Source organism: Primulina tabacum, chromosome 7, assembly GCF_025594145.1.
Source record: "Primulina tabacum isolate GXHZ01 chromosome 7, ASM2559414v2, whole genome shotgun sequence".
NCBI lineage: Eukaryota > Viridiplantae > Streptophyta > Magnoliopsida > Lamiales > Gesneriaceae > Primulina > Primulina tabacum.
The window spans coordinates 5,755,450-5,778,406 of record NC_134556.1 but is presented as its reverse complement, the minus strand read 5'-3'; the positions used below and the strand labels follow the sequence as shown (position 1 = coordinate 5,778,406).

Genomic DNA, 22,957 nt, shown 5'->3' with positions numbered 1-22,957 from the left:
TGAAAAGAACAGGATTTCCCGGAATATTTCACCCTACAAGTGGGGGCAGTGTCCCCATTTGTAGATCTAGGGTCAAGATTTAGCCACAAGTATACGAGGTCCACTTATTTTTTTTAAATCATAAATATGGTTAAATCTGGACCATCTAAATCTTTGCGAGGCAGGATCGAACGATCCGGATTTCCCTATTGGAAAATCCTTTAAAGTTGTTAATCAAAAAGCTTGGAGACTGCAGCCTTTGCCACTGTACACAGTCATGCTTTAGTCATGAGTGCACAGCATTTTCTAAACCCAAGAAAGTGGAGACAAAGGACATCAAATTACACAGAGACATATGTCCGTTTGCATAATCCTTATTCAATGCAATTTATCGATATACATATGTGTGTGTACATATATTTTTCTTCTTTTTAAATTCCTAATTCACATTTACATAAAATCATTTCGTCTCCTCCGGACACATGCCTCCATTCAAAGCAAAGGCAAAACTGTGTGTGTATATGTAAAGTTATGTACGTACATTATACATACAGATGTGGTGCTTTTGTCACTCGGCATACTTTGAATACTGACTCAGTACCAAACAAAAGCAAAGCCTGAACGAAGTGCAAATTGCCCTTCAAAGATTGAAGGCGAGAAGGGCGTTTGATGTCGGGACTGTGTGAAAAAATGGGGGTGAAATGTGTGATTTAATTGTCTGAAGTGCTTTTTCATAACAGCATCAACCAAGATTTTGTAAGTGGGTTTTTGTGATTTGTAAGTTTTGGTCTTTGTTTGCTCAGAATATATGATTTTTCCTTGCCAAAACTCAATCTTCTCTGGAAAGCCCATTTCCCATTTGCAAGAAATTTATCATGATTCGCTGATCTGATACAGGTCTTTGATGTTTTTGTAAATGTGGGCTCGTGCAATTTTTGTGTTGAACACGTTGTTAATTTGAATGGACTGTGATGATTCATTTTTGCAGTTTAGGTGAAGCTCCGTGGCATGAGAAGCTAGAAAGAATTATGTTTTACTTTATATTTGTGTATTTTTCCCTGATCTCTGCAATTTCTATCCACCAGAGAATAGTTTATTTGCCTTTGTTTGCATTTTGCTAGATCGCATACAAGTATGTTCTTTTATGATCAATGTAAAATCTCTCTTTATCTAAGAATGAATTACCAAGAGTTAGTGAAAGGACGTGGGCCTGATATATAATGTGATTATTTCCTCACCTCATCCAGTCATCTTCCTTTTTTTTTTCCCAGAAAAATCTATAATCATTTCATGTATTTTGTGCACTGTTTGGTGGTCTCATATGTGCTTTGTTGATATTTTGTGTGGTAAATGCAGATAGGGTTTGATTTTGTTAACATATTATCTCTTTGTATATGTTATTATTTATAATCTGAATCTCTACTTTTGGATAATTTTATTATCTCCAAGTAGTTTCGACATTGTAAATATATCTTGAAACTAGTAACTTCCTCTTTTTATTTGTTTTATTTTCTTAAAATTTTCCTACTGTAATGAGAAATCTTACTAATGTTGTTCCCATACAATTGATTACTTTTGGGTTCAGGTTTCTCCCGTATCTTAGCTTCAACGCCATTAAGTTGAGAGTCCATTTTCTGCTAACTCCTACTGATCAGGTTATTCCGAATCCCTTGATTTTCTATCACCGGTCTGTCATAGAAAGTGTGATGATGTGATTTTCTTTTATGTATTTATTTGTTTGAACAAACATAGATCACTAGAAAGTATGAAATGAAATTGGATGCATTTGGTTGCATTGTGTTCTTTTCTTTCAGGTGCAAGTTAGTTTTTATAGTACCGGGAGTGCTTTCGATACTGGCCTGAATTGACAGAATTTTCGAGGTCAAAAGAAGTACAATTTTTATATTTTGCTAGAGTCATGGCAACTTTATCACAGTCCGAATCCAGGCGCTTATATTCTTGGTGGTGGGACAGCCATATAAGCCCGAAGAACTCGAGATGGCTTCAAGAAAATCTGAAAGGTGTGTAATTCTCTACATTATATTTTCTCCATTGAATTTTCTACAAGACACTTTCTTGATCTTTTGCTACGTTGAAAGATTTTTCTATTCAGAAATCTGGATTGCCAGAGCAATGCTAAATTTCATTTTGTAGGGTTAACATTATAGACGAGAGTATATTCACATTTTGCTTCCCATTAGCAAAAATTGAAGATTCAAGCTCTTTTGGTTTCTGACCTTTCCGTTTACTCATTGGAATAAATTTTATTTATAAAATCTCTTGATTTAGTAACTAGTTCAAGAAAGCAGCTGCATATATATATATTTTGATGTCTTGTCATTGCTTTTGATGTTTGTTTCTTTTATTTGATTCTGAACATTTTCATTCCTTAGCTTCGGGTTATGTCGGTTACTAATCTAAAAATGCTGTGCTTGAACAGACATGGATGCCAAAGTCAAATCCATGATCAAACTCATTGAAGAAGATGCGGATTCATTTGCGAGAAGGGCTGAAATGTACTACAAAAAACGGCCAGAGTTGATGAAATTAGTGGAGGAGTTTTACCGAGCGTATCGTGCGTTAGCTGAAAGATATAACCACGCAACGGGGGAACTTCGCCATGCTCATCGAACAATTGCGAAGGCATTTCCTGATCAAGTACTGCTCGAACTTTTTGACGATTCACCTATGAAATCTTCCGCACATGAAAGAGATCCTCAAACACCTGAAACACAACATCTCCCGAATTCATTTCCTGAAATCGGTGACTCACTTGAGGATGTATTGGGACTTCATATGGAAGGCTTAGAGGTGGAAGAGAGAAAAAAGGGTTTAAAACAGATATATCAAATGCTCGGTCATAATGAAGCAGTGGCCCAGAGTTCAAAATCTGATGTAGTTGCTGAATTATCAAATGAAAATTTGGATCTTAAAAATAAAGTCTTTCATGAGACTGAAAGAGCCGGAAAAGCCGAGAGTGAAGTTCAGGACTTGAAGAAAGCTCTTGCTGATGTTCAAGCTGAAAAAGAAGATGTCCTCCTCCAGTATCAACGGTGTCTCGGAACGCTTTCGAATTTGGAGGGAGAGCTTGAAAATGCACAAAAGGATTCAACGAGGTTTGACGAGAAAGCCACCAAAGCCGAACTTGAAGTTCAGACATTGAAGGAAGCGCTTATACAGTTAGAGGTGGAAAAAAATGCCAGTTTGATCAAACAGAAGATGTATTTGGAAAATATGTCTAACCTGGAGTCAAAGTATTCTCGATTCCAAGAAGATGTCAAGGGATTTGACCAACGAGCAATTCAAGCAGAAAATGAAACTCACACTCTGAGAAATGAAATCTCAAAGTTGGAGCTTGAAATGAAAGGAGTTTGTGATCGGTACAAACAGTGTCTTCAAAAAATATCAGATCTAGAGAACATAATTTTCGCAACAGAAGATGAAGCAAGACTGCTCAAGATACAAGCAAAAAGAGCTGAAAATGAAGTCTCTGAGCTAAAAAAGGCTTTGGCTGATCTACACAAGGAGAAGGAAGAATCGACTCTTCGATACAAGTGCTGCTTGGAGATAATAGCCAAACTCGAGAAAGATATATCTAGCGCCAATGAAGATGTTAAACACGTTAATAATGAAGTCCTGATTGGCACTGATAAACTCAAAACGGCTGAAGAAAAGTCTAATCTGCTGCAGATGTCGAACCAGTCATTGCGAGCGGAGGCAGATAATCTAATGAGGAAGATAGCGGTAAAAGATCGAGAGCTTACTGAGAAGCAAGAGGATTTGGAGAAACTTCAGATGAATTTGCAAGGTGAAAACTCTCGACATGCACAAATTGAAGCCCTTCTTGAGAATTTACAGCATTTGCATTCTCAATCTCAAGATGATCAGAGAAAGCTTGCAATGGAGCTAGAAAACAGGCTGCTGAAGATAAAGGATCTAGAATCATGCAAAGTTGGCTTGGAAGAGGAAATTCGGAAGGCCGGGGATGAAAATCATTGTTTGAGTGAAATAAACATGTCGTCAAATGTTTCTATGGAGAACATGCAGAACGAGATTGTTAGCTTAAGGGAGATGAAGGAGAGGCTCGAGCACGAAGTTTCACATCAAATGAGGCTGAGTGATTCTTTTCAGGAGGAAATTCTACGCTTGAAAGACGAGATCGAAGGCTTGAGTAGGAACTACCAGGCATTAGTTAAACAAGTGGAAGAAACAGGTCTGAACCCGAAAAGTGTCACGACATCAGTCAAGAACTTAAGGGATGAGAACTTAAGGCTAAGACAAATATCTGATGTGGACAGGAATCAAAAAGAAATTCTTTCAAGAAAGCTGGATAACATGGAAGAACTTTTGAAGAAAAAGGCATTTGTAGAAAGCTCGCTATCGGATTTGAATGGCAAGCTGGAGGGCTCTCGTTTAATGGTGACGGAATTGCAAAAATCTTGTCAATTTCTCAGTGGCGAAAAAGCCACACTTGTTGCTGAGAAAGCTTCTCTCTTGTCTCAGTTGCAGGCCATAACTGAGAGGATGCATGGTTTAATGGAAAAAAATTATGTTCTTGAGAATTCTCTCTCAACTACAAAAGTCGAACTTGAAGGTCTGAAGGAAAAATCTAAAGGTCTTGAAGAAATCTGTGAATTGCTGAAGAATGAAAGGTCTAATCTTTTGATGGAAAGGAGCACCCTGGTTTTGAAGTTGGAAAACGTCGAGAGAATACTGAAAAGCCTGGAGAAAAGATTTATGGGGTTGGAAGTGAAATATGCTGATCTAGAGAAGGAGAAGGAGGCCATGAATGGAGAAATGAAAGAACTGAAGGTTTCATTGAGTGTCGAGAAGCAAGAACGAACAATCTCAGAGTTCCAAAGTGAGACAAGGTTGGCTAGACTCGAAAACCATATTCATCTCCTGCAAGAAGAAAATGAATGGAAGAAGAAGGAATTTGAAGAGGAACTTGATAAAGCTCTGAAAGCCCAGTTTGAGATTTTCATATTGCAGAAGTTCGTTAAAGACATGGAAGAGAAAAATAACTCTCTGATTCTTGAGTGTCAAAAGCATGTTGAGGCATCAAAATTGGCGGAAAAGCTTATTTCTGAGCTGGAGAGTGAAAGTCTTGAGCAGCAAGTCGAAGCTGAACTACTGTTGGAAGAAATCGAAAGTCTAAGATTGGGTATATATCAAGTGTTCATTGCTATCGAAACTGTTCTTGGACCCTCTTCCACTAACAAGGTTGGAAACGAGCGAATATTTGTGCGCGATATTCTTGAAAACATCGAGGATATGAAACGTTCCATCACTAAACACGAGGCTGATAAGCAGAAACTTTTGGTTGAGAACTCGGTTTTGGTTGTCCTTCTAAAGCAGTTGGAATCCATGGGGACACAAATCGAGTCGAAGAAAATGAGCATGGAACATGAGTTCAAAGTCATGGCTGAGAAGCTTGTTGTGGTTGCAAAAGAAAACGACGAACTCCAAGATGCTAACAAGCTATTGAAACTAAACATGAATGAGGGTAACCAACATGTGGCCCTACTCGAGGCTGAATTGGGGAGTCTTTGTGCCAAACAGGGTGATTTGCATAAACTTTACAATATTTTACAAGAACTGTACTCTCAAATGAATCAAGAAAACAAATATTTGCTGAAGAAAATTGCTGATCTCCAGGAAGAGAAAAGTAAGATGGATCAGCATAATGATGTGGTACTTGTTGAATTTTTAGCCACTGCTAATCAATGTGATGTTTTAAGGAGCTTTGGGAATCAGAAAATTAAAGAAGTGAAGTTACTTATTGAAGATCTGAAGAGACAACACGAAGTCAATGATACCCTTGAAAATGAAAAGAAAATATTGAGAGAGGAGCTCGAGTTGCTGAAGCTGGAAAAGTTGCTTCTCAAAGATTCTGGTCATAGGTTGGAGATGGCGGTGCAAGGATTAAACGAATATAATGCTCTGATGAAGCAGGAACTCTTACGAGGCAAGGAGAGTTTAATCCGAACAGAAGAAAAGCTCGTGGACACACAAATGAAATTTGAAACTTCCAAAAATTTGAACTCATCGTTGTCTAAAATGGTTGATGAGCTGCGGAGTGATGTTCAAAAGTCACAACAGACACAGGAAAATCTTGAAAAGACCGTACTTCAGATTTCCGAGAAGAATTTATTTCAGAAAAAGGAAATCGAGAGTCTTTATACGGTCAACAAAAACTTAGAGTCTGAACTTTTCGTTCTCCATGATAAGAGCAACGAGTTTGAGCTATGGGAGACAGAGGCAGCAACATTTTATGTTGATCTTCAAGTATCTTCTATCAATGAAATGTTTTTGAAAAATAAGGTCCACGAGCTTAATGGAACATGTCAAAATCTTGGGAATGAATGTGCTTCTAAAACGTTGGAGATTGAAGAGATGAAAGGAAACATTTCTTTGATGGAGTGTCAAATAGGCGTGTTAAAGTCACAGCTTTTAGCATATGCTCCAGCTGTTGATTTGCTGAGAGATGATGTCACATTCCTTGAGAATAAGGCGCTTCTACAAACCAAAGTTGGATCAGCCTACTGTCAAAAGCCAGAGGTAATACTCTCTCTTTTCAGATATTGATTCATCACATTTGTTTCTTGTTTCGTTTTTCTTTCATGCTCCTTCTGTGTACGACACTTGCTTGTTATGACTGGTCTGCACTCGAACTTTGTTCATCTTTGCAGCGTTTGGAAACTACTGCTTATTCTGGTATAAGTATATCTGGAGAATTTCCTGAAGCTCAGTATTCCCCAGTGCCTGAGGGAATATTATGTCTGCAAAACCTGCAGATGAGAATTAAAGCAGTTGGAAAGTTAATGGAACAAACAAACAAGTCCATCTCCTCCAGGAGGAGATCTAACTCCAATACCAATATCGTCGAGATTGAGGAGTCAAAACCACGGCATAGCTTGGGCCGAGACAAACATGAGCATACGAGAAAGAAAGGGCATGCAGGAAATGAGCTTAGTGATACTCCCAAGTTGCAGAAAATACGAACCAAAACCTCTGACGTTCGTAATGGGATGCTAATGAAAGATATTCCTCTGGACCAAGTCAAGAGAGGTAATGTTGGAGCTTCAGATCAAATGCTCGAGCTTTGGGAGACGGCTGAGGATCGAAACAAAAGCCAAACAATTGGTGAATCATTAAGGTTGTCGTTCAGAATGACAGAAAAGGATATTGTTTACGATCAACTTGAGGATGTAAATAAAAAATCCCAGCCTCCATCCACCGATTCAGACATGGAGAAAGAGCTGGGTGTGGATATGTTGGAGGTGTCAACGAAAATGAGCGAGCTTAGTAGAGAAGCAAACAGCAGGAGGATTTTAGAGAGACTTTCCTCTGATGCCCAGAAGCTGGAGTGTCTCCACACGACAGTTCAAAGCTTGATAATGAAATTGGAGACGAGCCAAATGAATAGAAATGTAAAGACTGTTGATTTTGAAACTGTGCACGATCAACTAATGGAAGCTGAAGAAACCGTGGTACATCTGGCAGATTTGAACGGAAAACTCGTCAAGAATATACAAGAGACACGATCTCCCAGCAGACGAACATCGCCAGAGCTGAAAGAGGCTGCCAGAATGCGGAGAAAGAAAGTGACAGAACAGGCACGGAAAGGGTCAGAAAGTATTGGCAGGTTGCAACTCGAGCTTCAAAAAATTCAGTACATCCTGTTGAAATGGGATGAAGAGAAGAAAAACAAAGGGAGAAACAAGTTCTTCCATAACAAAACGATTGTTCTGAGGGATTTCATATACAACGGGAAGAAAAACAGCGGGAAGCGTAAGAAGAATCTGTTCTGTGGATGTCTAAGGCCGTCAACTGGTAGAATTCAAAGGAGCCCTTAAATTTAAACTTGGCTATTTGGCTTGACTTGCAGTTTCTTCCTTGTAATGTTGATAGGATCATCTTTTATGTTTAGTTGGACAAGACTTATTTCCTTAGTGTTGAGGAACTTTAAGGATTAGATCGATGTAATTGTAATAAGATGCTTTGATCTGTTTTTTAAAACTTTAAAATTTATGTTTCCTTTGCTATTTACCTGCAGAAACACATGAATGCATACTCCTCTCATTCTTGGATTTTCGGGTTTGCGATGTGGAAGTTACAGATTATGAGATGTAGATTGAAATCAAGCTGGGTGTATACATGTATGAGATGTAGATTGAAATCAAGCTGGGTGTATACATGTAACCAATTGTATGATTGGGTTCTTTAGCCAAAATTCATCACTTTCCCTTGCAACTAAAATATTATATTACTGTCAACACTTAGCAGTCTCATCGTGGATAATCCACTGGTTATGACTGAATCTATTAGTGGTCTAGCTTTCAATGTCATGGGACCTTCGAAAAGAATTGCCTCATAATATACAGATATTAACTTCAAATTATTTTTCAACTTCTAAAAATGTGTACGTTTTTTTGTGCATCCAATGAAAATTTCTAAATGTAATTGCTTCTCAGTCATGCCTTGAAACACAATGAAGTCTTAAACTGAGTCATAAACAATGAATGAACCAATAAATCAAAATAAAATTACATACAAAGAGCTCCAAAACAATGCTCCCTCGATACAAAATCAAACCAAGAGTGTAAAAAAGTTTTCACCACAAGTAGCATTATACAAGTTTTCTATCTTGAACTTTCAGCAACTCAGATAGTTTTTGGTTCACATTTCTAACCACAAAAACTAGAACATTGCTCCCTGAACCTGCAGCCATATATAACATAAACATAAAACAATTCTGAACAGTTCGTTTCTATCAAGATCTTGAATTTGAACGAGGAATAAAACATGGATGGATACTGTTACTTACATTGAATCCCATGAGGGATCTGCAGTAGTTCGTGTTAGTAGAATCGTACTCACTATCCTTGATTGAAACTGTTGATCTATCAAGCTTGACAGACCATGGATACTGAAAATTCTGTGCATTTGAATCCACATTAGACGATGATCATTGCATCTTAACCGCCCTTGGGACGCTTCTCCCTTGCAATGAAGGCTTCCGCCTAGTTAGAGGCTTCTCAAATGACTCAATGAGCCGTTGCTTCGGGGCGCTATGTGACCGCACTTTCGCCTTCGAAGATTTGGTGTAGGCCATGTAGTTGGGGTAAAAGGGATACTCATAATTGTAAAGGGATTCTGCATATTCTGATCTGGCATAGGAAAATGGGATTGTGGGGAGTTCAGGTTTAGACATGGCTGAGTAGCAACTGCTTTGTGCCGTGCCGTAAGAGCATTCTTCGAAGTGGTTGCTGCACGTCCGTGGGGTTATATCAGTTATAGCTGATGGCGAATGGAGAAATCTGTTGATGATCATGTTTAACCGATACACGGTGAGTGGAGATTCGGTGTTCGGTTTTCTCGGTTTGTGCGTGGCTCGAATAGCTGTTTCTTGGTTTTGCAACTGGCTTGTAGTTGCCGAGATCCATTTCCACAATCTTGATGTTCTCTTCTAGCACTCTATCAATATCCTACATGAATGTAAGGATTGTTTTTCAGTATATAAGATAAAACCAAAACTAGAAAAATTTAGAAAATCAGTAAATTATAAAAGTTTTTGTTGTCTCTATACACGAACACTAGTGATCATGAATACATACTTGAGATGAATTGATGAACTTGTACTCTTGTGCTGACTTTCTGTGATTAAATTGGTTCTGGTTCAAGTTCTTCGATTCTTCGATAAAAAGCATCTTCTGACTCGAGCTCGAGCTCGAGCTTGAGCATTGACTAGTGCCTGCAAGCTCTGTAGTGTTGCATTCGCCTGTTTCCTCACCAAATGCCCTCTAACCAATGCCTGCAACTTTACTAGTCCTTTCAATGCATTTAGAGCTTTTCTTGCCTCGAAAAAAGAAAGACGAAACCAATGTTAATGCAGATAAAGGCCTAAAAAGAATAAATTTTTTGCATAATTTTATTTACATTTGTTATTTAAATCTGATAGCTTTTCAACTAATCAAAGCAGCTATGATCAGATTTTCTCGTCCACGTAGGCTGAAAAAGAAGTCGAAAGCTAAGTGGAGCTAATTTTATCATATTTTAAAAGCAAAATTTGCTATGTATCTTTTTTTTCCCCAAGAAATCCATACCAAATATGAGCGAAAAACGGACTGAATCTTCACGGCAGCAGCCTCTTCAACTGCAAAGCTAGCCCGCTCGGAGGAGGCAGCAGTCAGCTGAATCATGGCGGCTGCCGCCTTAGCTGCAGCAACCGCCGCGTCGGCAGCATCCGCAGTAGCCACCGCCACCGCCAGCACATGCTTCTTTGCATCATCCTCCAAGTGATGATCCATCACCTGAGGCGGAGTGAACGCAATGTTATCCAGAGAATTCGAGTCGTGTCTCCCCGGCGCGGTGGCAGAGGAGCGGCGGAAGCTCCACCGCCGCTTCTCCCTCGGCGTCGTGGGCTGCGGGATTGTTAACGGAGTGGAGGGATGCTGCTCATTGCAGTTGAAAACCGAAAAATTCGGGTGATCGCTGCCATTTTTGCTGTCCTTCTCCTTCTTATCTTTCTTTCCGGTCAAGAAATTTCTTAGCCATTTGCCAGTTCTTCCCATATCTTCTTTCTCTTTGAATCTTTCCTTCAGAGAAACAAAAGAAAGTGTAATATCTGTGCAACTTCCTCATCACCTCTACAACCGTATATATATATACAATACTTTTTTATCATTGCACTATTTAGTATTGTAATGTTACAACTCATTTGCTGTACTTACCACTGTTTCTTTGCCTGTGTGAGCCTGAAATAATTTGCCATGCGTTCTAATAATTTGTGGAACCGGCAAGCATGTTGCGTGTAGGACGAAATCAAAAAATATTATACATTACATGTGTTTATCAATGAAGGGTGATTATATAACATAAAAATATTGTGTAATAAAGTGACTATATTTTTCAGAATTAAGTGTTATATGTGGTGTTGTAACACCTAACACAACATGCAACGAAAAATTTAAACACACACAACTTTACGTAAATAAAATAAAACACAAAGAATCATGCTCACTTGTGCGTTGTCTCATGGCAAAAAATTCACTTAAAAAAATTACAATATACAAAACCAATATTAACGAATAAAGAAAAACTAATTTCATTAACAAAGTAAGGGAGCAAAGTGCATCCAAAATACTTATCAAACCAAATGACCAAAAATATGGATGCAGCGTTTATGAAACCGAAAATCTTTTTGATGAACACTCTAATCAACACTATGATTAGGTGTTATGTCTCCATGTCTTCAACATTCTACGACAACATAGCAATACGTCTTTGCTTGAGCACTTGATCTCTTCGATTTCAATCTTCAATTCTCGTGCTTGCTCCTACTGTGTCTCTCCTCTCTCTCGCACATGTTCCACAACAGCTATATTTTATTATTTATATGCTTTCTTTGCCCTAGAGCTTATTATATGAAAAGAATCCTACAAGATATGTAAACAAGAGTTTTATTAGAAAATAAACTCTTTTAAATAATAATATCATATATAGAGTTCTTATTATAAATATATATGGTCTAGAAAAGCAAAACATTATAATTTAATAAACATAATATTATCAAGAGAAAAAACACAATTAAGGAATAAATTATATTTCTTTTAATTTTTCCATTTTTGTCTTTATGGACAAAACACAAAAAATGCTAATCAGCAGAACTAGTTAGCACACAACTCAATTTAGCTCCCCCTACATTTGAAAATATATCTCCTCCTGAATTTTATCATGTTAGCTTCGGTGTTGTTAGTAATGTTTCCAATACGGAATAGAAACACTAACAACATTAACTAGAGAGAGCAACAAAAATAACAAAAACCTATGCGAAGCATCTCCTTCAATTAGTTCATCAGTTTATGTTGCTTCACCCTCGTACATTTTTGCAACAAATCTTCTGTAACGTACCGTACTTTTTACTACTTAAAATTTGCGGAAAAAATTAAAAATTTTCTTAAATGTAAACATCTATACGGTCGTCAACTCATTGTTCATAAAAAAAAATATATTTGAAATCATCCATCCCCAATAAAACTTGGCTAAAAGAAAAGCTTGCTCAAAACATCTCGCATCAAAACATAAAATCAGAGTATCAATATTTTCATGCTTAAAATCTTAAAATAACGTGGGTGGTCCTCAGGTCTAGCCTTCTGCTTAGTCCAAGCCTGCTCCTTGGTCCCCACCCCTCGTCTCATCATGATCACCCTCACCTGCATCGATCAAGTCTAGTGAGTTTAAAGACTCAACACGTATAAACTGGAATAGCAAGTAATACATAATAAAATCGCATGCAACTTTAAAATAGAACATACATACTTGAAATTTGAGCTTGCATACATAAATAGACGTGCCATAACGTGAAAGCTTTCATAAACATGCTAGCATACTTGATCATACTTAAACATACACGACTTCATTTTGCGTAGAGGCATGTTTCAAAGCAAGTGACCCATACATAATAAACGCCTGATCAGACAAACCACAGTACTGGGCTGACAGGGACGTATCCACTGCCACATACATGAGATCCCCGTTCATGATTTAACGGGCTGGTTGGTCCACGTTCATAATTTAACGCTTTTCAACCACGATCTAACCCGTTCATAATTTAACAGGGTGGAGAGGTCCTCGGCCACGTTCACCGAATTCCAAACCCATTCATAATTTGGTTACAAGACATTTAGCATACCTCAAAAACTTAAAATATTTTCTTTTTGCACGTCAACATACTTACTTGGCGTTGAGGGATCCGTTGGAGTTCGATCGGGGTTGTTGCTGCAACATACTAACGTGACTTCATAAACTCAACAGGTGTAACTTAGACGTAACAATCAAGCTTACTCACGAGTTCATACATTTCCTTAGGGCGTTCTAAAATTCCCGTGACTCGACATTGTTAAACATTGCACTAAACCAAGACGTCAACCTCAAAGCATACCATAATATTTCCCAAAAACTCAAGTACACGGACCCCGTACCCAGGTCCGGCTCCGGGTCCGTGTAGTTGCGGTGGAATGACTCGTGAAGAAAAGGGGAGGCATGGACCCCGTACTGAGGTCCGGGTGGAGTTCCGTGTAGTTGCGCAAAAGTGAAGTTCGGGAAGAAGTGAGGGCACGGACCCCGTGCTAGGGTAATGGCTACTCAAAGGGAACAAAGGCACGGACCCCGTGTCAGGGTCCGTGTATGGGTCCGTGTGGTCTCGATTTTTCGGAACCTGCGAGGAAACTTACACAATGTCTATTCTCCCAATCGAACAACTAATAGAACGAAATTAAACACCTTGAGACCATCCTAAGACACCATAGCACTGAACTAAACTCGTACGACACCCACAACAACGACGTTCCCCCTATGATACATACAATCCGAAAACATGAAAGCTTGACACCCCATTGCTTCCTACGACTTCTAATGAATTAAAGAGCCTAAAGACATGAAACGAAACCTCAAAAATACTCCAAACATCATTACCAATGCACCTATACGCAGCAACGATCACCCGTCGATCTCCAACGTATCCTGCAACAAATAACTTCAAGAACACAATTTACGTAAAAGTCGCAGTTTGAGCAGTCCAACAAAAAAACGCCATAACTCCCTCACTTTTTGTCCAAAAACTTCGAATTTTACATCAAATCGAAGGTATCAAAAAGTTCTACGTTTTTCTTGTTGAAAGTTTTCTCAAAATCTCGACCAAAAATTCACAGTTTTAATAAGAACAGTAAAAACGTGGTTTAGATCTAAAAATTTTCCTTCAAAATCGATCCAAATAATTAACCGCTCAAACTATGAACATCATACATGAATTTTACGCCTAAAACAACGCAAAACATAATATGACATGATCGACGCAGCAAAAGAGAGATTATACGTGCCTTATGATGTTAAAATTTACCGAACCGGCGATACCGAAGCAAAGATGGCGCGGGAATTGATCCGGAACGATTGTGGCTCGATTTCCATTGAAGAAATTCACGCAAATATGCTGGAATAATTCAGAGGAGGGGGCGGCTGCTTCTTTTACTAAGAACCCTAAGTTTTCTCATCAAAAAAAGTGAAATAAAAGTGGGAGGAAATATGTGTGTGTGTGAATCGTATATGTGGTGTGTGAAAATGTGTGAGTGTATGTGTTTGAGTGGTAACGTGTGTGTGAGTTAATTAGGTGTGTTTAAATTGCTTAAATGATAATTAGTCACTACTTAAAATACTAACCTACATTTAAATTTAACAAAATCCTTAATTAAAGTAAATACACACTAATTTTATAAAATCCTCTAATTAGCACAATAAAATACCAATGCTAATTTTAAAATTCTAAAATCACTAAATAAATAATTTGAGCTTTAAAATACTAAAACTTAATAAATTATTTAAAATGCCCTAAACTCAACTTAAAAATAAAATACCGCATTTTAAATTGCCAAAATCGTCACCAGTCTTTTTCTCGATCCCGCCTCGAATAATCGCCTGAAACATGAAACTCGAAAAACATTTTAACGTGCATCACATAAACATGAATAATTTAAAATAACGCATTCTCATAAATCATGCATGGCTCAAACTCATTTAAAATTAATTAAATGATCTAATAATTAAACAGATGCATGGGTTATACGTGTACTGAATTTGGGCACTACAGTTCCTCCCCCACTTATAAAAATTTCGTCCTCGAAATTAAGTCTTACCAAACAACTCCTGGGTAGCGAAGTCTCATATCTGTTTCTGCTTCCCAAGTGGCTTTCTCCACTGATTGATTTAGCCATCGGGCTTTGACTAGCTTAGTCACTTTGTTCCGGAGTCTGCGCTCCTGTCTGTCTAGAATTTGAATCGGTCGCTCCTCATATGACAGGTCTGGAGCAAGCTGCAACGGCTCATAGCTCAGAATATGCGAAGGATTTGCAAGGTACTTCCTCAGCATAGAAACGTGGAACACATTGTGTACTCTGGCCAGATTCGGCGGAAGGGCTACACGGTAAGCTACTGTCCTAACTCTGTCCAGAATCTCGAACGGTCCAATAAATCTCGGACTCAGCTTGCCTCTCTTCCCAAATCTCATTACACCCTTCATAGGTGCTATCTTGACGAATACGTGATCACCAACGGCAAACTCGAGATCTCTCCTCCTCTTATCAGCATAGCTCTTCTGACGGCTTTGGGCAGTCTTCATTCTGTCACGAATCTTGACCACCAACTCTGCAGTTTGCTGAACTATCTTCGGACCAAGATCTGCTCTCTCCCCAACTTCATCCCAATGGACTGGTGATCTGCACTTCCGTCCATACAGCGCCTCATAGGGAGCCATACCAATAGATGATTGGAAACTGTTGTTATAGATAAACTCCACTAGAGGTATCTTAGACTCCCAAGTCCCCTGAAAATCAATCATACAGGCTCTCAGCAAATCCTCTAAAATCTGAATCACTCGCTCAGACTGGCCATCTGTCTGCGGGTGAAAAGCTGTACTGAACAGCAACTTTGTCCCCATGGCTGCATGTAAGCTCTTCCAGAAGGACGACGTAAACCTCGGGTCCCTGTCGGACACAATCGAAACTGGGAACCCATGTAAACAGACTATCTCCCTGATATAAAGCTCCGCGTACTGCGTCATGGAGAAAGTCATCTTCACTGGCAAAAAGTGCGCTAACTTCGTGAGTCGATCCACAATAACCCAAATGGCATTAAAGCCTCTTACTGATCTAGGCAATCCAACGACGAAGTCCATCGTGATGTTCTCCCATTTCCACTCTGGGATTGGGAGTGGCTTAAGCATCCCTGCTGGCCTCTGATGTTCAGCTTTCACTTGCTGACAAGTAAGACATTCTGATACGAATCTGCGGATGTCTCTCTTCATCCCTGGCCACCAATACAGAATCTGCAAGTTTTTGTACATTTTGGTACCTCCTGGGTGAATAGAATACGGAGATGCATGTGCCTCCGTCAGAATATCCTGTCTGATCGAATCAACACTAGGCACCCACATTCTACCTCTGTATCTCACAATACCATCTGACACTGTGTATAGTAGACTGCCCTTGGCTTCATCCTTCAGTCTCCATTTCTGCAACTGCTCATCTGAAGACTGGCCTATCCGGATACGGTCTAGCAGAGAAGACTGGACTGTCAGATTAGACAGCCTTGGTGCTCTGCCCTTATGGTAAACTTCCAAACCAAATATCTGAATCTCAGACTAAAGAGGTCTCTGCACTGATAACTGAGCTATGACTGCAACCTTTCTGCTCAAGGCATCTGCCACAACATTAGCTTTTCCTCGGATGGTAGCTAATCTCGCAATCATAGTCTTTCACCAGTTCCAACCACCGTCTTTGCCTCATGTTCAGCTCCTTCTGCGTGAAGAAATATTTCAGACTTTTGTGATCAGTGAAAATCTGACACTTCTCGCCATACAAGTAGTGTCTCCAAATCTTCAATGCAAAGACGACTGCGGCTAATTCAAGATCATGCGTTGGATAGTTCTTCTCATGCACTTTCAACTGCCTAGAAGCATAAGCTATAACCCGACCCTGCTGCATCAACACTGCGCCTAACCCGAGCTTAGATGCATCGGTATACAACACAAAATCTCCTTGCCCAGATGGCATGGCTAGCACTGGCGCTGAAATAAGAGCTTGCTTCAAAGTGTCAAAGCTCTTCTGGCATTCTTCACTCCACACAAACTTAGCATTTTTCTTGGTTAGTGAAGTGAGTGGCACTGCTATGGATGAAAATCCCTGAATGAACTTACGGTAGTAACCGGCTAGACCCAGAAAACTGCGGATCTCCGATGCATTCTTTGGCTCAACCCATTCCTTCACGGCTGCTACCTTTGCTGGATCCACTTCAATACCACTGCTAGACACTATATGACCCAAAAACGCTACTTTCTGCAACCAAAACTCGCACTTACTGAACTTCGCAAATAACTTGCGACTCTGCAAAACCTGCAACACTGTCCTCAAATGCTGGCTATGCTCCTCATGGCTCTTCGAGTATATGAGAATATCGTCAATAAACACTATGACAAATTGGTCAAGGAAAGGCTGAAATACTCGGTTCATGAGATCCATGAAAATTGCTGGAGCATTCGTCAATCCAAATGGCATTACTAAGAACTCGTAATGCCCATATCTGGTCCTGAAGGCCGTCTTGTGAACATCTGCATCCTTAACCTTCAGCTGGTGATACCCTGATCGAAGATCTATCTTAGAGAACACTGTAGCTCCCTGCAACTGATCAAACAAGTCCTCGATTCTAGGAAGTGGGTGCTTATTCTTGATCGTTACCTTGTTCAACTCACGGTAATCGATGCAGAGTCTCATGCTTCCATCCTTCTTTTTCACAAAGTGTACTGGCGTGCCCCACGGTGAGAAACTAGGGCGAATGAATTCCTTGTCGAGAAGCTCCTGAATCTGCTGCTTGAGCTCTAACATCTCAGCTGGAGCTAATCGGTACGGCGCCTTAGAGATTGGCACTGTGCCTGGCATGAGATCAATAGCAAACTCCACCTCTCTCTCTGGTGGAAGACCTGAAACATCGTCTGGGAAGACGTCTGGGAATTCACTGACTACTGGCACGTCGGATAAAGATGGAGTGGGCACATCAGGCGCTGAAATAATACTGGCCAAGAAGGCCTGACACCCCTTGGAAATCAGCCTCCTCGCCTGCATGCATGGAATCATGCGACGGAAGCTTCTCCATCTGTCTGGCTCAAATAGAAACTGTTCCATGTCCAACGGCCTAACCAATACTGATCTTTTCTGGAAGTCAATCAGAACCCTGTTCTTTGTCAGCCAGTCCATTCCCAAAATAATATCGAACTCTGGCATCGGCAGTAGAATCAAATCTGCATATACTAGATGGCCCTGCAATTCCAGATCGATATCTCTGATCACGCTAGTTGCTAACAGCTCTTTCCCGGATGGGACTGTCACCGAAAAATTTATGTCTAGGCCAATGGGCTTGATGTCCAGATGATTAGCAAAAGTCTCCGAGATAAAGGAGTGAGTGGCTCCTGAATCTCTATCAGTGCCGTCGTGTTAATTTCTTTATGAAAATTTTCCCTGAGATGCGTTAGCACAACAAACTAACTTATATCCCAAAAATTCTACCATAAACCTCATGCAACAAAAGACATCCACAATTCCAACTAAAACACTAGTATTCCCAATTAAAATTAAACATGCAAGGCAAAGAAATCAATACTGTACTGAATTAAATAAATTACCAGTCAAAAGGGTAGTGTCAGGATTCGCCTCTTGGGCATGCATGGCGAATACTCTCCCTTGGGTTGGCTGCTTCCAGTGTGGGCACTCTTTCAACATGTGGTCCGTAGCTCCACATTTAAAACATTTCCCGATCCCCATAAGCACTGACCGGGATGCTGGCGATTGCATTTCTAACACACTGGGAAATTATCGGGCCTCTGAAGCGCCCCCTGCTGCTGGATAGGACCCTTGCCTTTCGGCGGTCCCTGATAGGGTTTCTTTCCCGATTGCCCCTGGTAAGGTTTCTTGAGCTGAGGCCTCTGATGCTGTTGCTGCTGCGGTGGAGCCTGATAGGGCCTCTTGCCCTGCCTGTCTGCCTCAATGTCCCGCTGGTCTTGTTCTGCCGCCAAAGCCCTAGATACGACGACTGCATAAGAAGTGGGGCCAGCTACCCTCACATCACGGCCCAAGATTGGCCGCGATCCATCCATGAAATGTCTCAGCTTTGCCTGGGCATCATTCGCAATGAGGGCACGAAGTAACACCCCCTCTCAAACCTCCTAACAAACTCTGCAACACTGCTGTCTCCTTGTCGCAGCATCATAAATTCCCTAGTCAGTCTGGATCGTACTTCCTCAGTGAAGTACTTGGCGAAGAACACTTCCTTGAATCCAGTCCAAGACAAAGTCTGCAAGTTCACTGCCACTGATGCGCTCTCCCACCATAATCTAGCGTCCCCAGTCAACAAGAAGGTGGAACATCTAACCCTTGCCTGCATCAGTCAGTTCCATAAAGTCGAATATTACCTCAATGGATTTGATCCATCCTTCAGCTATCATCGGGTCAGTGGTACCCGAGAACTCCTTTGGACTCATCCTCCTAAACCTCTCATACACTGCTTCCGGTTGGGGCCTCGCCCCTACACCCGCTGCTGTAGCCTGGTTCCCCGCAAATTGCACAAAGAACTACGTCATATCTGCAAGAATCTGTGCCTGCATATCTGGAGGTGGGGGTGGAGGTGGAGGAGCGTCTCTCCTCTCCTCTCGAGCTTCTCTATCCTTGTCCCTTGCTTCACGGTCAACCACACGTCTAGGAGGCATACTGTTCCAATAATTTACCCAACACGTAAACCCAATATGCATGAACATGATATAAATGACATAAGATGCACGTACTACAACTTGAAAATATACACATGCTGAAATCAGAACTTAATGCTTACTACATAACATAAATTTGAAACTTTAAAACTTACAGACTTGAGGTGTGACTTCGTGAGCTTCTTGCGACTGGCAGTAGGCATAACCCTTTACAAGAACACCGCTCTGATACCAACTGTAACGTACCGTACTTTTTACTACTTAAAATTTGCGGAAAAATTAAAAATTTTCTTAAATGTAAACATCCATACGGTCGTAAACTCATTGTTCATAAAAAAAAATATCTTTGAAATCATCCATCCCCAATAAAACTTGGCTAAAAGAAAAGCTTGCTCAAAACATCTCGCATCAAAACATAAAATCAGAGTATCAATATTTTCATGCTTAAAATCTTAAAATAACGTGGGCGGTCCTCGGGTCTAGCCTTCTGCTTAGTCCAAGCCTGCTCCTTGGTCCCCACCCCTCGTCTCATCATGATCACCCTCACCTGCATCGATCAAGTCTAGTGAGTCTAAAGACTCAACACGTATAAACTGGAATAGCAAGTAATACATAATAAAATCGCATGCAACTTTAAAATAGAACATACATACTTGAAATTTGAGCTTGCATACATACATAGACGTGCCATAACGTGAAAGATTTCATAAACATGCTAGCATACTTGATCATACTTAAACATACACGACTTCATTTTGCGTAGATGCATGTTTCAAAGCAAATGACCCATAAATAATAAACGCCTGATCAGACAAACCACAATACTGGGCTGACAGGGACGTATCCACTGCCACATACATGAGATCCCCATTCATGATTTAACGGGCTGGTTGGTCCCCGTTCATTATTTAACACTTTCCAACCACGATCTAACCCGTTCATAATTTAACGGGGTGGAGAGGTCCTCGGCCATGTTCACCGACTTCCAAACCCATTCATAATTTGGTCACAAGACATTTAGCATACCTCAAAACATAAAATATTTTCTTTTTGCACGTCAACATACTTACTTGGCGTTGAGGGATCCGTTGGACTTCGATCGGGGTTGTTGCTGCAACATACTAACGTGACTTCATAAACTCAACGGGTGTAACTTAGACATAACAATCAAGCTTACTCACGAGTTCATACATTTCCTTAGGGCGTTCTAAAATTCCCGTGACTCGACATTGTAAACATTGCACTAAACCAAGACGTCAACCTCAAAACATACCATAATATTTCCCAAAAACTCAAGTACACGGACCCCGTACCCAGGTCCGGCTCCGGGTCCGTGTAGGTGCGGTGGAATGACTCGTGAAGAAAAGGGGAAGCACGGACCCCGTACTGAGGTCCGGGTGGAGTTCCGTGTAGTTGCGCAAAAGTGAAGTTCGGGAAGAAGTGAGGAGAGGTCCGGGTGGCTTCGCAAAAATGGCTACTCAAAGGGAACAAAGGCACGGATCCCGTGTCAGGGTCCGTGTATGGGTCCGTGTGGTCTCGATTTTTCGGAACCTGCGAGGAAACTTACACAATGTCTATTCTCCCAATCGAACAACTAATAGAACGAAATTAAACACCTTGAGACCATCCTAAGACACCATAGCACTGAACTAAACTCGTACGACACCCACAACAACGACGTTCCCTCTACGATACATACAATCCGAAAACATGAAAGCTTGACACCCCATTGCTTCCTACGACTTCTAATGAATTAAAGAGCCTAAAGACATGAAACGAAACCTCAAAAATACTCCAAACATTATTACCAATGCGCCTATACACAGCAACGATCACCCGTCGATCTCCAACGTATCCTGCAACAAATAACTTCAAGAACACAATTTACGTAAAAGTCGCAGTTTGAGCAGTCCCACAAAAAAACGCCATAACTCCCTCAATTTTTGTCCAAAAACTTCGAATTTTACATCAAATCGAAGGTATCAAAAAGTTCTACGTTTTTCTTGTTGAAAGTTTTCTCAAAATCTCGACCGAAAATTCACTGTTTTAATAAGAACAGTAAAAACGTGGTTTAGATCTAAAAATTTTCCTTCAAAATCGATCCAAATAATTAACCGCTCAAACTATGAACATCATACATGAATTTTACGCCTAAAACAACGCAAAACATAATATGACATGATCGACGCAGCAAAAGAGAGATTATACGTGCCTTATGATGTTAAAATTTACCGAACCGGCGATACCGAAGCGGAGATGACGCGGGAATTGATCCGGAACGATCGTGGCTCGATTTACTTTGAAGAAATTCATGAAAATATGCTGGAATAATTCAGAGGAGGGGGCGGCTGCTTCTTTTACTAAGAACCCTAAGTTTTCTCTTCAAAAAAAGTGAAATGAAAGTGGGAGGAAATATGTGTGTGTGTGAATCGTATATGTGGCGTGTGAAAATGTGTGAGTGTGTGTGTTTGAGTGGTAACGTGTGTGTGAGTTAATTAGGAGTGTTTAAATTGCTTAAATGATAATTAGTCACTACTTAAAATACTAACCTACATTTAAATTTAACAAAATCCTTAATTAAAGTAAATACACACTAATTTTATAAAATCCTCTAATTAGCACAATAAAATACCCAATGCTAATTTTAAAAATTTTAAAATTCTAAAATCACTAAATAAATAATTTGGGCATTAAAATACTAAAACTTAATAAATTATTTCATGCCCCAAACTCAACTTAAAAATAAAATACCGCATTATAAATTGCCAAAATCGTCACCGGTCTTTTCTTCGATCCCGCCTCGAATAATCGCCCGAAACATGAAACTCGAAAAATATTTTAACGTGCATCACAGTAAACATGAATAATTTAAAATAATGCATTCTCATAAATCATGCATGGCTAAAACTCATTTAAAATTAATTAAATGATCTAATAATTAAACAGATGCATGGGTTATACGTGTACTGAATTTGGGCACTATATCTTCATCTCCCTTTTTGTCTGGATTGGACAGCTACATCAAGAAGTAATCGAAATTTTCCCACCTGAGTCTCATAATGCACAATAAGCTCTTTAACATGCTGAATTTGTTGAAGTCCAATGTCGATATGGGTTTGGAGAAGAGAGGCAGATAGCATGACATACTCAAAGGGTTTCACACCAGAGAAAGAGGCCATGTTGCCAACCTCTGGGGAAACACCAGGATCAAACCATGACATGTCAAGTTCTAGATTTCCCTTAACGTATTTCGATGCAATCTTCAGCATGTCACTGACGTAATTTCTTCCCCCAAATCACGAACAAATTGTGATTCTAAAATCCCATAGGTCAAAGAGGGGAAATCCAGCTTCATTGATTTTAATCCACCATCTGCGAACCGCATCACAATTTTTAAACCAACCTGCCAAAATTAAACGCGATACTCCCAGTGCCAATTGAGAAAATAATGATGGCATGTGGTCTTGTAACGACTGTAGTATTTGCAAATGGATGCAGTTTCGGATCATAGTCTTGTGGAGATTTGAGTAAAATGAAGTCAGTTTTGCAACAGATAGGCGCTTATGACTATCTGGAAATTTTGTGAACCTCCAGTGAAGGCAACAATAATTTCATTAATGAAAGGAGGCATGCTTTGTTCGTCACCAGCGAGAGTATTGTAGAATGCAT

The 22,957-nt window shown here is 40.0% G+C and overlaps 1 protein-coding gene and 1 pseudogene across 3 annotated transcripts; one reads left to right on the top strand and one right to left on the bottom strand.

Annotated features, from left to right (window-relative positions):
- Positions 1-268: 268 nt before the first annotated feature.
- Positions 269-8,013, top strand: LOC142551076 (protein NETWORKED 1A-like). Of its 3 annotated transcripts, none has more exons than XM_075660120.1 (5): positions 269-735; positions 1,565-1,634; positions 1,851-2,000; positions 2,420-6,540; positions 6,672-8,013. In XM_075660120.1, exons 3-5 carry the CDS (start codon positions 1,898-1,900, stop codon positions 7,836-7,838), a joined length of 5,391 nt encoding a protein of 1,796 aa, XP_075516235.1. In that variant the 5' UTR covers positions 269-735; positions 1,565-1,634; positions 1,851-1,897; the 3' UTR covers positions 7,839-8,013. The 3 variants fall into 3 exon arrangements, with proteins under 3 accessions (XP_075516235.1, XP_075516233.1, XP_075516234.1); XM_075660118.1 differs by having other exon boundaries at positions 270-735; positions 1,794-2,000; XM_075660119.1 differs by having other exon boundaries at positions 270-756; positions 1,794-2,000.
- A 492-nt stretch (positions 8,014-8,505) lies between these two features.
- Positions 8,506-10,608, bottom strand: LOC142550475 (protein IQ-DOMAIN 19-like; annotated as a pseudogene).
- Positions 10,609-22,957: the final 12,349 nt, after the last annotated feature.

Excerpts from the sequence above, each read along its gene's own strand:
- LOC142551076 (XM_075660120.1), top strand. The coding sequence starts at position 1,898 with ATGGCAACTTTATCACAGTCCGAATCCAGGCGCTTATATTCTTGGTGG. Across the intron at positions 2,001-2,419 it reads GCTTCAAGAAAATCTGAAAG|ACATGGATGCCAAAGTCAAA; the intron begins GTGTGTAATTCT and ends GTGCTTGAACAG. Across the intron at positions 6,541-6,671 it reads CCTACTGTCAAAAGCCAGAG|CGTTTGGAAACTACTGCTTA; the intron begins GTAATACTCTCT and ends TCATCTTTGCAG.